The following is a 14,613-nucleotide window of genomic DNA, read 5'->3' as shown; positions in this document are numbered from 1 at the left end:
ATACTTATCCGGCGGAGACCACAACATATAATTCCAAATGGAGGGAATAATTTGAACTATTTTTATAATTTTACTACTTATATAGTTTTCTATATTAGTCCTATGATTTTTAAAAAATATTTAAAATACTTCCAAATATGTAAGCAATTATACTTCAGTGTAAGTTTTCTTTCTATTTTTTCATTTAGTAGTCTTGATAAACAACGATAGCAATATAATTTCATTAGTCGAGTCTTAGAATTGTAAAATGCACGTAGATCTTAAGAAAAAAAAAAGAATGTAGACCTTATTTTTATTTTTATAGGGTAATGATATTTCCAAATTAAGGGAATAATTTTAACTATTTTGAAAATTTTACTACTACCTCCGTCCATTTTTAATTGCATGATTTCCCTTTTTAGAGTCAAACAATAAGAACTTTGACTAACATTTTATGATGTATTTTTTCATCATATTAATATGCAAAAAAATGACAATTTATAGTACTTTTTGAATATTAAAATTTTTGTTTAACATATCGAAATTAATGTAATCTAATTTAACTTTGAAAATTAGTCAAATTGACTTTCAAAAAGCACAATATGACAATTAAAAATGGATGGAGGGAATAGTTATATATTTTTCCTTGTTAGTCCTGTGATTTTTTTTTTAATATTTAAAATACTTCGAAATGTAGAAGAAACTTTTCTTTGTATGATTGCATGTAATTTTGATAAACAACAAATAACAATATCAAAATTTCGAACAACATGAAGTCGTAGGTTGAAATAATAGTAATAATAATAATGAAGAATATTTCCATATAATTCATTCCACAAAGTATTAAGTTGTAATTAAATTGATCATTGTACATCGAATGTATCAAAATGTATTTCAATCTTGTTATCTTAGAAATATCATATCACAAGATTGAAAACGAGAAAGTTTACCGGCTTAGTACTAGATTTTGTCACATAACTTGTATCTTACCAAATCAATACACCTTTAATTAATTTAACTATAGATAATCAATTGGATCCACAAACAATTACTACTAATCAAATTGATCTTTAATTACGCTTCAAGTTAATCCATGCAAAACGCTAGCGTCCGGCACGCCTTTTACAAAATAACCATTTCTCATCTTATAAAAGACGTGACATGTCAACAAACTATCTGAACCAGCCTGATGTTGCCTCCCAGCCACCCGGACCAAACCGAGTTGTCCCGCCACCCGGTCTAAACCACCATGAAGATTATGAAAAGGCATCATCAAACACTTCACATCATATAATTTACCTCCAAAAAATACCTTAACAAAGTCGTAAAACACATCTAAACTATCTGGAAGATTCCGACCCCTGAGAATCTTCAACAAGTACCCGATATCATTCGCGCCTTGAAACGTTACCCAACTCACTGAATCATTACATACAAGCCCCGACGACATCAACAACTCACCAAAATCAATTGATCTAATCCCAAATTTTAGATTCCTTTCGAAGTCAATCCCACTGTTAACAAGGAGCTGGATTGAAGCCTCTGCGTATCGATCACGATTCCGATCGAAATCAGAAAAGTTGAACTGCCATAGAACCCGAAACCGTTTCCCTTGAATCACCAATTCCGGCAAGTTCCCATTAGCATCAGAAAGGGTAATCCCAACCTGAATAAGCTTCAATTCATCGACATTCGATTTCAACAAATTATACTTCTCCGCCGGAGACTGCTTCGAAAAGGGTACCGGAGAATGGTAGATGATGCCGGGATACTCTGTATCCATGGATATACAGGGGAATTCATCAATGAAATCAGAAATATCATCGAATGCTTCATTGAGATTATCAGCCCATACTTCTCGAATCATAATCGGGTATCGATTCGGATCTACTCCATTAACAGCCATGATTGAAAATTCACCAAGATTTTGAGATGGGTATACAGAAAAACGAAAATAAATTCTGGGTTTCGAAGGAATAGTCGAGATATGAAATGGGTATAACGCAAAAACGAAAATGAATTCTGGGTTTTGATGGAAGTGTAGAAAGAGCTGATTTTATTGGAAGAGAAGAGAACCTAAAAGGGAAATAAATTGATGATGTTACCAAATGGAGGGAATAATTTGAAATATTTTTTAAAATTTTACTAGTTATATAGTTTTCTATATTAGTCCTATTTTATTTTAAAAAAATATTTAAAATACTTCTAAATATAGTTATGGTATGTTAGTGTTAATTTTCTTTCTATATTTGCATGTATTTTTCATAAACTCGGTATGATTTCATTAATAGAATCCTAGAAATGTAAAATATACGTTGAATTTATCTTTATTTTTTTATGGGGTAGATATATTTTTAATAGATCATTAGTTTTTTAATAAAGCAAAATGAAGTCACGGGTCGGATCGTAAACACTAAACTATGCAGGGTCACGTACTCTGCTCAGTAATCTGAAGTTGTACCATGTTTTGTCTAATTATCTTGATTTGATCAATTTTGTGTATTACTAGTTTTATATTTTCGATTTGTAAATTTGATAAACCAATAACAAAACTAATACGATGTTCATTATCGTTTACATTTAATTAGTTTGTGATACTTAATGATTCGGTTTTCTATTTATCCAAAAAGAAAATGTTCCTCTAAATTTATTTTATTTCGATTGTTTTCATACGTGCATGTATGAACTATCTTCCTACAAATATAGTTATCTTTACAAGTCCTATGATTTTCTAAAAATATTTAAAATGTATACGTCCACATAAAAGATACAAGGTTTCACTCTACTTCAATTCAAGCTTTCTTTGTTGGTTGCATGTAGTTTCGATAAAAAAAATAACAATAACATACTTCATATAATTTCATTAATAAAGTATCTGAAGGATATAATATATGTAGAAGTGCTCACTAGACAGCTATCGATGACTTCAAAAAGAAAGAGAAAAAAACAAGTGCAACAAAGAAACATGTATCTTTCTTGTTCAATGAAACATTGATAACTTATAGATTGGTGAGTTCTACTAGTAACTAAATTGATCTTTACTTGAAAACAACTAATTATATCCTTAATTACATTTTAAATCCATGCAAAACTGTATATCTCTCTGGGATGTCATTTACAAAATAAATATCTCTAATCATGTAACAAACGTGTCAATAAACTATCTGAATAATTTTAACTATTTTTTAAAATTTTATTAGTTATATAGTTTTTCTTATTAGAGCTGTTTTGATTGACTTAAAAAAAATTGTTTTAAATCAAAAATAAAAAGTCAAACTAAAATGATTGTTTAGTCAACTTTTGGTTTTTGACTTATTTTAAGTCATTTTTGACTTTCTCAAATTCTTCCCAACTTATTTTAAGTAATTTTTGACTTATTTAAAATTATTTTTTATATTTGTCAAAAAATTTCAGAAGTCAAAAATTGACTTAAAAGTATATTTGACCAACTTTTAAGCCCATTCAAACACCCTCTAATCCTATTTGATTTTTAAAATACTTCCAAATATATAAAGAACGTGTCTTTACCAGTGCCAGTTTTCTTTCTATATTTGCATGTAGTCTTGATAAACAACAATACCAAAATAATTAGTATAATTTCATTGTTGAGTCGCAGAATAATAAAATGAATGTAGATCTTACCTTTATTTTTATAGGATAATGATATTTCCAAATGAAGGTAATAATTTGAACTATTTTTAAAATATTTCTGGTTATATAGTTTTCCTTATTAGTTCTATGATATTTTTAAATATTTAAAATACTTCTAGATATTTTTTCACCTCCACCCTACCCTACCCTGCACCTCCACCCCCTCCCTCTAATGTTCTTTCTTTAAAATAAATAAATAATTGTTTTAGTGCAACCAAGGATTTTATATTAGTACTGATCTATGGGTCCAAGTGAATAATGACTGCTCTCCCAATTCGTACAGGTATAAGGGTCCCAACTACAGAAGGAGGGAAGAGAATTGAGTCATCGCTCATCACCAGATGACTCTTCTCTCCATAGAGTTAGCAGAAACTCTGTCAACTTTTTCCCTGCATCTGTGATGCTTATCACGCTTTCAATCGGTTAAACACATTCTCTTATCCATTGAACTTATTACTTTCCGCTTTTCAGTTTGAAATTCAGATTGTGACCTACCGCTCGGAGTAATCAAGCTCAGAGAGCACTACTGGGCAGTGGCTTATCGTCGTCCATTATCTAACCGAAAAGACGTGAAGTAAAGACGTGTTCTTATTATATGTAATTTAGAGTCGCTTCTAACAGTATAAGATATGGAACCCCATGCCGATTTTCTTGAAAAAAAAGTCCTTCCTCAGATTCGAATCGATGACTTTCTTAGCCTATTTCTAAAGGGCAAACTGATCAACTTGCATGTGTTAAGCATATGGGTCTATCACCCCAATTGATTTTGTTAGGAAATTTTCTATATGAGTATGCCCCTATTCCGTAAGCCTTCCATCGTTGCAAGCCCCTTCCATCCGACCCGTTCCGCTTGTCTAGCCTATGATTTGCAAGCCTACATAGGGTACAAGATCGAAAAGAATGCATTGGATGGATGCCCGCGTCGGGTCTGCTACTCAATTGAAAACTATGAAACAAGCGGCTTTTTGCAAAAAGATAAGGGGGAAACTCAGTAAGATGTCGGAGAAGCGAAATATATGAGATTACAAAAGCTAATGGAGATATTAACTCTTCCGGGAACCAGTAACGCTTAAACCATGTCAAACCGGGAATTCTCAAAATAGATGTTTCAAAATAGACTTCTATGAGTGAAAGGCAGGTTTAAACTAAAAAGATAGTCCCATTAGACTTTGACTTTCTCTTGTATAACCACTTGCGAGCCGATACACAAATTTCAAAATCAAAATTTCGCTTTTTGGCTATTTGGGTCCATTTCATAAAATACAAACTCTATTTCATATATATTTTGACAAATACTTCAGATGCCAAGAAGAACAAAAGTCCTTGGACATGTAATGAATCTTCGATGAGAAATGCGAGTCTGTTTTGTCCACTTTCTTCATCCTCTTCCATCAAAATGATCAAAAAGGAAGATCATCAGCCAAATTATTACATGGCAAAAACAATATCATCCAGAGCCCGGGAACGATTTAAAAAAGTAGATATCGAATGATTCTAAAAAAAGAAAAATCAAAGCATAATAAAAAAACGTCTATCTTTTAATGAAACATCAAAATAAGATTTTTAACTTTAGATGCACAACTATACATGAATTTAAAGTAATCAACACATGTTGATTTGACAGTATTCCCCACCTCTTATATCTTATGCTTTAATTAATTCAACTATATATAGATATTCAATTGGATTTAAAGAATTTTTTTTTGAATAGTATATATCTGAACCGGTTTGATGTTGCTTCCCAGCGGTCCAATTCACACCCAGTTCTCTCGCCACCTCGTTTAGACCACCGTAAATATTACAAAATGATGAAAAAATACATTATAAAATGTTATTCAAAGTATTATCGTTTGATTTAAGAAGAAAAAATATGAAAATTAAAAATGGACGGAGAGAGCATATAGTTTTCTCTTGAATAATCCATATTACTTCGTCCCTCACAAAGGCAAATAAAAATAGGTTAAGGGTTGACCCCTGATATTGTAGCCCCTTGAAAAGTGTTTCAAGTCACTTCACATTGTTTCAATCGAGATCTTGATCACTTTCTCGTACATATGTTTAATCTTTCTAATGTAAACCACTGTTATATCCTTAGAGGACCTCCTGAAGACTTTATCGTGTGTCTTTTTTAGGTCAATAACCACCCTATGTAAGACCTAATTATTGTTAGTGTAGTTTTGACCTAATGTGAACTATCTATATTTATTTTTATAATTATAATGAAAGCACAAAATTCAATAAAAATTTTCTTTATTCAAACTATGTAGAAAGTCAGAATATTTAGGCAAACAAAATCAATGAAGATTTAACTATATACAAAAAAAATTCTTTATTTGAATTATGTGACATAATTAATTTCCATATTAACTTTTCTAAGATTTTAAAAATTGAAATCAATTAAAATTTGGTTTAATAAATCATTTCCCATTTAAACTATGTAGAACGCTTGATATTTAGAATTTCAAAATAAATTAAAATTTAATAACCTCAAATAATAAACTCTTAATTCTTGAGATTTCAAAATAAATCAGTTTCCTTATGTGCTTGTGAGTTGTGAGTTGTGATATCTTAATATTGAGAATAAATAATTAAATATTTGAATTAAAATTTTAAAACAATCCAATCCACTTCAATTTGTTTCCATAAGAACATTAACAAGGAGAAAAATCGATAATAATAGTATAATATTAAGAGTCAAAATTGTTAAAATGTAAACTTAAAATCAGTAAGGATGAAATAATAGAATATAAATATATTATAATTGAGTTGTCATTAATTATTTTTCTTTCATTTTAATTCATTCCAACACTACTAAAAATATAAGTAAAAATTAGCGACAGATAATATTTTTTAGCTTTTAGTGATGAATTTTCAAAAAAATTGTTGACTATAAATGACTATTAACTAACTTTTGTTCGTGAACTTAATTGATATGATTAAATATTATCTTTATTTTACCTAATTTTTTTCTATGATTACGAGTTACAATGGTGTTTCTGTAACGACATATTCCCGTTGTTATAGAAAAGCCAATGGGGAAAGAATTGGGGTCAGAAAATTTTTTGGTAGTAACTTGAGATTTCCTAGCCTAGTCTAGATTTGGACGAAATCAGAGTCATGTGAGTCTAGGGAAATTTGGTAACAACTGGGTTATTTAATTATGATTTTGATTACATGAATATATAGCTAAGACGTTAAGGAACCCGTACGACTTTACGGAATTGAATTTGGGCGAGTAAAACTCCCGAAAATGATCTTAGCGTGAACGGGTAGTTTCTGAGTGTCGTTGGTTGAATGTGTGTTGTGAAATGGGTCTTGAAATTATTAAAATAGATCATTGGTTCCGTGCAAGCCTCTGGGGCGAGATTTCTGCCGCCAGGGTGGGGCCGCTGTAGCGAAATGGGTCCCGTCGTAGCGGGACAGCCGCAATTTAAGTCGGGAATAAAATCCCAAAAATATTTTATTCTGCACTTTTCGACTTTGTGAGCTAAGGAACTACCCCAGGTGCTTTCTTGACAGTTTTCCACCATTCTTGAGGCTAAAGGTAAGGTTTTAACTCCCCGAATCCATTTTTCGATCTGTAGAACTTAATCTAATGGGTAATTATCGATGGGAGAGGGTTTCGATCTGAAACTAATAGTGGAAAAAGCCCTAAATTGGGTATTAGGATCTTGGGTTTGATCTAGAGTTATTGGATATTGTATAATTCGGATAATTAGACCTTTGATTGTTAATCCTTGCATTAATTGTATATTTTTAGACCACGAACAAGTGAGAAGAATCCAGAATGGGAAGATTCAAGGGCCTTAGGGGATTCAAGCTTGGATTCGAAGTAGGTGATGGTTGTGATTTCATGTTGGTGTGATATATGTTTGTAATTGCTCATTATAATGCATGTATGTATGCGAATGTTGCATTATTGATCACCCTAATCGTAAATGAGGATAATTGAATAATTGTATGTCATGAATCATCTCTTGTTGTATGATTGTGAGAATATACATTGTGATTGTGATTGTGGCTTGTTGAATGGATTGGGTGTTGCGTTCCGACACACTAACTTGGATCGGTTGCCACGTTTCGACATAAACATGGGATCGGATGCAACGTTCTGGCATAAACATGGGATCAATTGCCACGTTTCGGCATAAACATTGGATTGGGTACCACATTCTGGTATGCTAACAGTTTGGGTGTGGGTTCCATGAGAAGACCATTGAATTGGGTTTTGTGAGAGGACCATTGAATTGTGTTGTGTACCTACTTGTGATGATTACGTTCATATCTAATGATGATTGATATTGGAAGACTGTATGTTGCTCTAAATTGATAAGCAATGTGTATTATTGAGAACGTGAGATGCTACATTGATCCTGAAAAGATGACTAATATTGTATATGTTTGGTATATGCCTGTTTTATACTGTTGTGGTTACTTGCATGTGTTTCACTTATTGGGATAGTTGTGTGATCCTACCAGTACATTGTGGTTGTGTACTGATACTGCACTTGCTTGTTCTTTGTTGAGTACAGGGCATCTTCAGGCGGCTATTGATAGACCTCAGCTAAGTGACTATTGATCGTGACCGAATTCAAGGGTGTGCTAGTTCTTTCAGGCTGTCATGGATCTCTCTTGTTTAAGTCCATTCTTTTCAGACTCAGACTATTTGTTTAAGGTGTTTTTTAGTTTCGGGGTTGTACCCCTTTTTCATAGACTTGTCGTTAGTAAAGTACAATGACTTTTAGGTTCTAGGGGTTGTTTTTCTGCATTAGTTTGGTTAGTTGTTTGTTATAACATGCATCTATATCTTTAAATGCCTTAATTTTCATAAAATTTATTTGTTTGGGTTGTAGTAATGGTTCTCCTACCGGAGGATTTGTGTGGGTGCCAATTACGACGGTCTGGGTCGTGACAGTTTCATATGAACATCATAGGGAAGGGATTAGGTGTTAGAATTGAATTATTTTTAGATGTTTTTAGCATTTACGCACTTTTTTTTTAATCTTTAGAGATGTTTGGCAAACACAAAGTGTTTTACTTTAGGTTTAAAAAGTACAATCTTCGTCTACCTTTAATTGTCATAGTTATTTTTTTAGAGTCAAACGATAATAACTTTGACTAACATTTTACGATGTACTTTTTCATCATATTGCTATACAAAAAATTAGAATTTATAGTACTTTTCGTATAGTTTTTTAATATCTAATTTTTTTTGTTTAAAATATCAAATTAATGTAATCTAATTTAACTTTGAAAATCAATCAAATTGACTTTCGAAAAGCGTAACATGACAATTAAAAATAAAAAGAAAAAGTATTTAAAAAGTTAAAAATCAAAAGTGAGCTTTTTGGCTTTAATCTTTTAAGTCAGTTAAAAAAAGTTTATCCAAACATGACCGTAAGTCCTTGACTTTGTATATTATTTTTGTAATAATAAAGTAACAAGAGCCTATTTTGCATAACTTAAACATGGGACAAAAGTTAAATAGAGTACACCCAATGTAAGTTTATTTTTCTTTTTGCAGACAAATTTAGCCTTTTGGACTGAGCTAGATATCATTTTAATAGTAGCCTAAAAAAAGGCCATATGTGCAAATATTCCCAACTTCAGATATTGAACTTCATTTTTTTTTAATATATGGATGTTTATTGGGTTGGGTTGGGTTTTGACTCGATTGTTATCTTAATTTATTATGATCCGTTTAAATTTAACTTAATCCACCCAATTGTCATCTCTAATAATACCATTGCGTAATAACTTATCGCTTAAATATATGGGGAAACTAAGCAAGTACCCCCATTAAAGCAAAATAATTACAAAAATATACCCCTTTGCATTTGTATCCCACTAAATAATTACACTATATACACAACTAATTTCGCTTAACTGACACTAAATCAGTACCATATATTGTATTGGTATCATTAAGGCTGATAATTTCAATTAATTGATACTAAATCAATATTTATATGTATGTATGTGTGTATATATAGTATTATTGACTAATGAATAATTTATGAACAAAAAAACCTTAATGATACCATAAATATATACACACACACTCTTATAGTATCATTGACTAATAAGTAAAATCTGAACAAAAACCTTATTAATACCACAACAATATACATATACTATCATGGTATCATTGACTAATGAGTCATTTCTTAACAAGAAACCTTAATGATACCAATACAATACATACATATATATATATATACATACACACACACCGATTTAGTATCAGTTAAGCAAAATTATCAGCCTTAAGGATACCAATACAACAATGATATTGATTTAGTATCAGTTAAGCGAAAATTGTTAGCCTTAATAAATGTGAGTATGGGCTGTAATTTATTTTTTGAGAGAATGAATATTTCTTGAATTACTTTGGATTGGAATATAAACATGTAATTAGTTTGAGTTTTATGATCTATTTATGTAGTTTTTTCTCAATATATTAAGACCCTTAATATTTTTTATGAGCTAACATCCTGATCAATTGTTTCATCTGGTCAGAAAATGTATTCACAAAGCACATTAATATACTAGAATATCCAATCTTATGTGCTAAATATTACTTTGTTAAAATCATAATATATGTGTATAAGATCCATCAAAGCAGAGGAGGACCTACTCTCAAGAATAAGGAGTCATGGGCATTTGGTAACCTAAAAAAATGTATGTATATGAGTGTATATATTTTTCAAATATTATATATATTTATGTATTGATATCCCAAGCAAGAAAGGTAAAAATGGTCCCACATAAAAACCACAGGACCCTGTGGATATTAAGTGGATTTACCTGAATTTGATTTTTAACATTTTCTCAAATTTTAATTGTTTTGACATATTAGTAGATATAGCCCAGTTTATTTTTTGGCTGTTTTTCTCCATAGTTTTCATAGAATTCCATCTCAAACTTTGTAGTTATTAATTGACATGTTTATGTTATTTGAAGAATTATTTGGGTTGTTTATGTTTAGTTTTCAACTCCCCCCCCCCCCTATATTAATGAGTAATGGACCTGTTGATATATAGACTTAATTAAAAATATAATTTGATATTCAAAAAATATCAAATATCGAATGGTACTAATATCTCATACTAAATTCAAATTCGGATACCATAATTCTAAAATTTTACTCCCTAATATCATAGTGAATACAAAATTACCAAAAAAATTTGATTTGTTTCGATAATTTGATTTTCGATATTTCATACTAAACTTATAAAGTACATTAATTAACCAAAATCTTCAATCTTATGTGCTAATTATTACTTGCTAAAATCACAAGATATATGTGTGTAAGATCCATCCAAGCAGAGGACCTACTCTCAAGGATAAGGGTAAAATCGTCTCATTGATTGATTTGAGATGTCTCCCCGTATTTCTTCAATAGTTTCAACACCATTCTAATCAATGATGGAGTTAGGATTTTTTTTAAATATATAAAGATGATTTCAACACGTTTTTAGTGGTTGCCTGAAACTTTGATGGCAGAATCGGGAGGGTAATGAAGAAAATTCAAAATTTAAAAATAATATGGGTGAAAGTAAACTAATATGGGTGAGAGATTTTAGGAGAAAATGGAGTAAATGGGGAGAGAAAAGAATTGCTTTGATTTGTATTATTTAAGTTAAATACAAAACCACGAGTCCGCTGAATGACAAATTATGTGAACTAGTAGTTGTGAATCGAAAATAAAGTAAACTAAAGAGTTTTTTGGCTAAAATCATCGCTGCAGTGTGACTTAAACCTAAAGTACATCCTTGTGTTATATAAGTGAACAAAAATCATCCTTACACTATTCAAAAAGTTGCAAGATTGTTTATTTTTTTAAGAAACTCACGCCACCAACACAAAAAATGTGTCAAGTCGAATGAATATATGTACACATGGTTAAGCTAGTCAGGTTGGGCGATTTTTCTAATTTTTAGAAATTGAGGGTTTAAATCATATTCAGACAAAATATATTCAAATTCTAAATATTCTTCGTAAAAAAGTATGGCCAAACACAACTCCAACTTCAAAAATTTCAAATAAAGTAATTATTTTTTTATTTTTATAACTAAACGCCTACGTAATTTCACTAAATTTCCAGTACTTCTGTATATTGTATAAAATGTGAATTGTGTTGTATATAACATACATACATACTAAATATTTTATTAGAGAAAATCTCTAAATAGTTGGGCGTAATAGTTTTAAAATGATTTTCTTAACATAATTTTTCTAAACTCGGAACCTACTGTATAAATAATGCAAGACTTATGTATTGTTGCAAGTTAATTTACTTGATGATGCAAAAAACATATAAGCTAACAACATACAAAATTTAAATTCTGAGAATGAAAGATTCATTTCCTATCCATATCCTAATTCTTTTTAGGTAACTTTGATCTTCTTGTCGTGGTAAGACATGACCAAATTAAAATATATATTATTTATTGGTTCAATCAGTTTCTTAATTAAAATAGACTGAAGGACATATGATTCTTGCTATTTTTTGGATAGTATAAGAATGTTTTTTACTCACTTAGATAATATATTATATTTGAATTATAGTTAAAGAATGATTTTAGCTAAAAACTCGTAAACTATAGCTATGACATTTAATATGAATTAAATGTTTGTTATTTCATACGGAAAAACGCGGTGACATTGAAACCACAGACCCCACGTGGATATTTAATGGACTTACCTTTGTTTGATTTTTAGCATTTTCTCCAATTTTAAACTTCTGACATATTAGTAGTTATATCCCAATGGGTAATGCTAAATGGTCAGAAAATTTGGCCAGAAATTTAAGTAGGCGTTTGGTCATGTGATACCATATCACGATATGGTATCGTGAGATGGAATCAGCGTTTGGACATGTGATTTTACGCTGATTCCATCTCATGATTTCATATCATGAGAGGTGATACCATATTCTCCAAAAACCATGATATGGAATTATATGGTGATTTCATATCATGATTTGAGATATTTTAATACAATAATTGATCCATGAGTTTATATTTTGTTAAAACAACCCGACATTTATATCTATTAACCATTTGTTTCATATGTAAATAAAATTTATAATCACATCATTACTTTTTAAAATTTATTATTCTCACCGACATAAAATTTCTTATTCTCACCAACATATAGTCACTTTAACTCACACCTCATGATTGTGAAACTTTTCAACATTCACTTGAAACAATTAACCGGAATAGTTGCCGAGGCAATTAGCAAGATGGTACCGACATTTATACAATAAAAAAATATCGACATAATACTCGATTTTGGCATTGGTTTAAGGTAAAATTTCAATCACATTAATAAATTTATTTTATGGCCTTAATTAATAAGTGAACATTTATATTTTATGTGTAAGTTATTAGTTTTTAGTTACATATTTCCTATCAACTTTGTTTAAAGAGATAATATTTATTTTATGACTTTGCATTGTCTTGGAAGCACTATTTTTATTACTCTTACAAACATTATTTTTATGAAGTGCATTCTATAATGCTTCCAATTTATTTTATGTTCACTAAACTAATATTGATGTATGCAAGTTCAACGTGAGGAAATTGTCCATACTATGTAGGAGGATTATATTAAAGACTAACACTATAATTTATGTTCAATTTTTTTTATTAAATTATAGTTAGATGAAACAATTACTTAAGTGGAGAACAAATAACTTTGTAATAATTTATTATGCGATTTTATAATTTTTTGTTTATTTGATAAGATTGAATAAATAATGGGGCTATTTTAATAGCTTTACAACTTATGAAATTTTTATGTTTATGAGAAAATACACAACACAAAAATTCCATATCGCATGTCCAAACAAACCTTCAATTTCATCTCATGGCTCCATATCATGATTCCATATCATGATTCATGGCCAAACGGGTCCTAAAAAAATTATAATATCTTTTTAATTTTAAAATAAACTATATTTTTTTCATTTTTTAATTAAAAAGTATTAAAGTTAAAAGGATAAAAATGTTCAAATAGATAAAATAACATAGGTAAAATACCATTCTGGTCAAAAGGATTTTGGCTAGAAATTTAAAAAATTTATAATATCTTTTTTATTTAATAATAAATTGATCTTTTTTTCCATTTTTTAATTAAAAAGTATTAAAGTTAAAATGATAAAATTGTTCAAAAAGATAAAATAACCTATGTAAATACCATTCTGGCCAAATTTTCTAGACAAAAGGATTTTTTCACGTGTAATGCTAAATGACTAGAAAATTTGGCCAGAAATTTAAAAAACTATTATATCTTTTTTATTTTAAAATAAACTGATATTTTTTTGGTTGTTTTCTCTCCATAGTTTTCATAGTCCATAGATTTTTATTTTTTTTATAGAGTTTAATTTTTTGGTTGTTTTTTCTCTATAGTTTTCATAGCCAATAGAATTCTATCCCAAACTTCATAGTTATTTATTGACATGTCTATGTTAATTGAAGAAAAAAAGTTATACTCCAAAAACAGTTAAACTTTAGTAGCCAATATGCAATCTTCTAATTATAAGCTTACCTTATTTGTATATATGTCATGTCAGTTTTCAACATAGTGATCTTTCATTTTCTTGCTATTTTGTATACCTTTATCCTAGAAAGTATTCTTTCCTTTTATTGAGGTAATAAAAAAGATTTATTGGGAAAATGCATAAGTATCCCCCCCCGCCTATGCCCGAAATCCCAGAGACACATCTAACATTTACTAAGGTCCTATTACCCTCCCCCCGAACTTAATTTATCTATAATATTCTACCCCTTTTCGGCCTACGTGGCACTATCCTTGAAAAAAATGTCAACATGCGCTGGGCCCACAAGATTATGCCACGTAGGCAAAAAAGGGGTAGAATATTACATATAAAATAAGTTCGAGGGGGTAATAGGACCTTAGTAAAGGTTAGATGTGTCTCTGGGATGTCGGGTATAGGCTGTGGGGTACTTATGC

General features: G+C 30.0%; 2 protein-coding genes across 2 annotated transcripts in view; both read right to left on the bottom strand.

The window, feature by feature from the left end:
* Positions 1-14,613, bottom strand: part of LOC125817435 (serine/threonine-protein kinase Nek5-like) — a 200,868-nt gene that overhangs the window by 147,402 nt on the left and 38,853 nt on the right. The window lies entirely within an intron of this gene.
* Positions 1,061-1,885, bottom strand: LOC125817572 (probable CCR4-associated factor 1 homolog 9). The gene has a single exon (XM_049497120.1). The coding sequence runs from the start codon at positions 1,883-1,885 to the stop codon at positions 1,061-1,063; it is 825 nt and encodes a 274-aa protein (XP_049353077.1).

This window comes from Solanum verrucosum, unplaced genomic scaffold (assembly GCF_900185275.1).
Source record: "Solanum verrucosum unplaced genomic scaffold, falcon-dt-bn FXZP01000434.1, whole genome shotgun sequence".
In the NCBI taxonomy this organism is placed as follows: Eukaryota; Viridiplantae; Streptophyta; class Magnoliopsida; order Solanales; family Solanaceae; genus Solanum; species Solanum verrucosum.
This window is presented reverse-complemented; position numbering and strand designations above follow the sequence as displayed.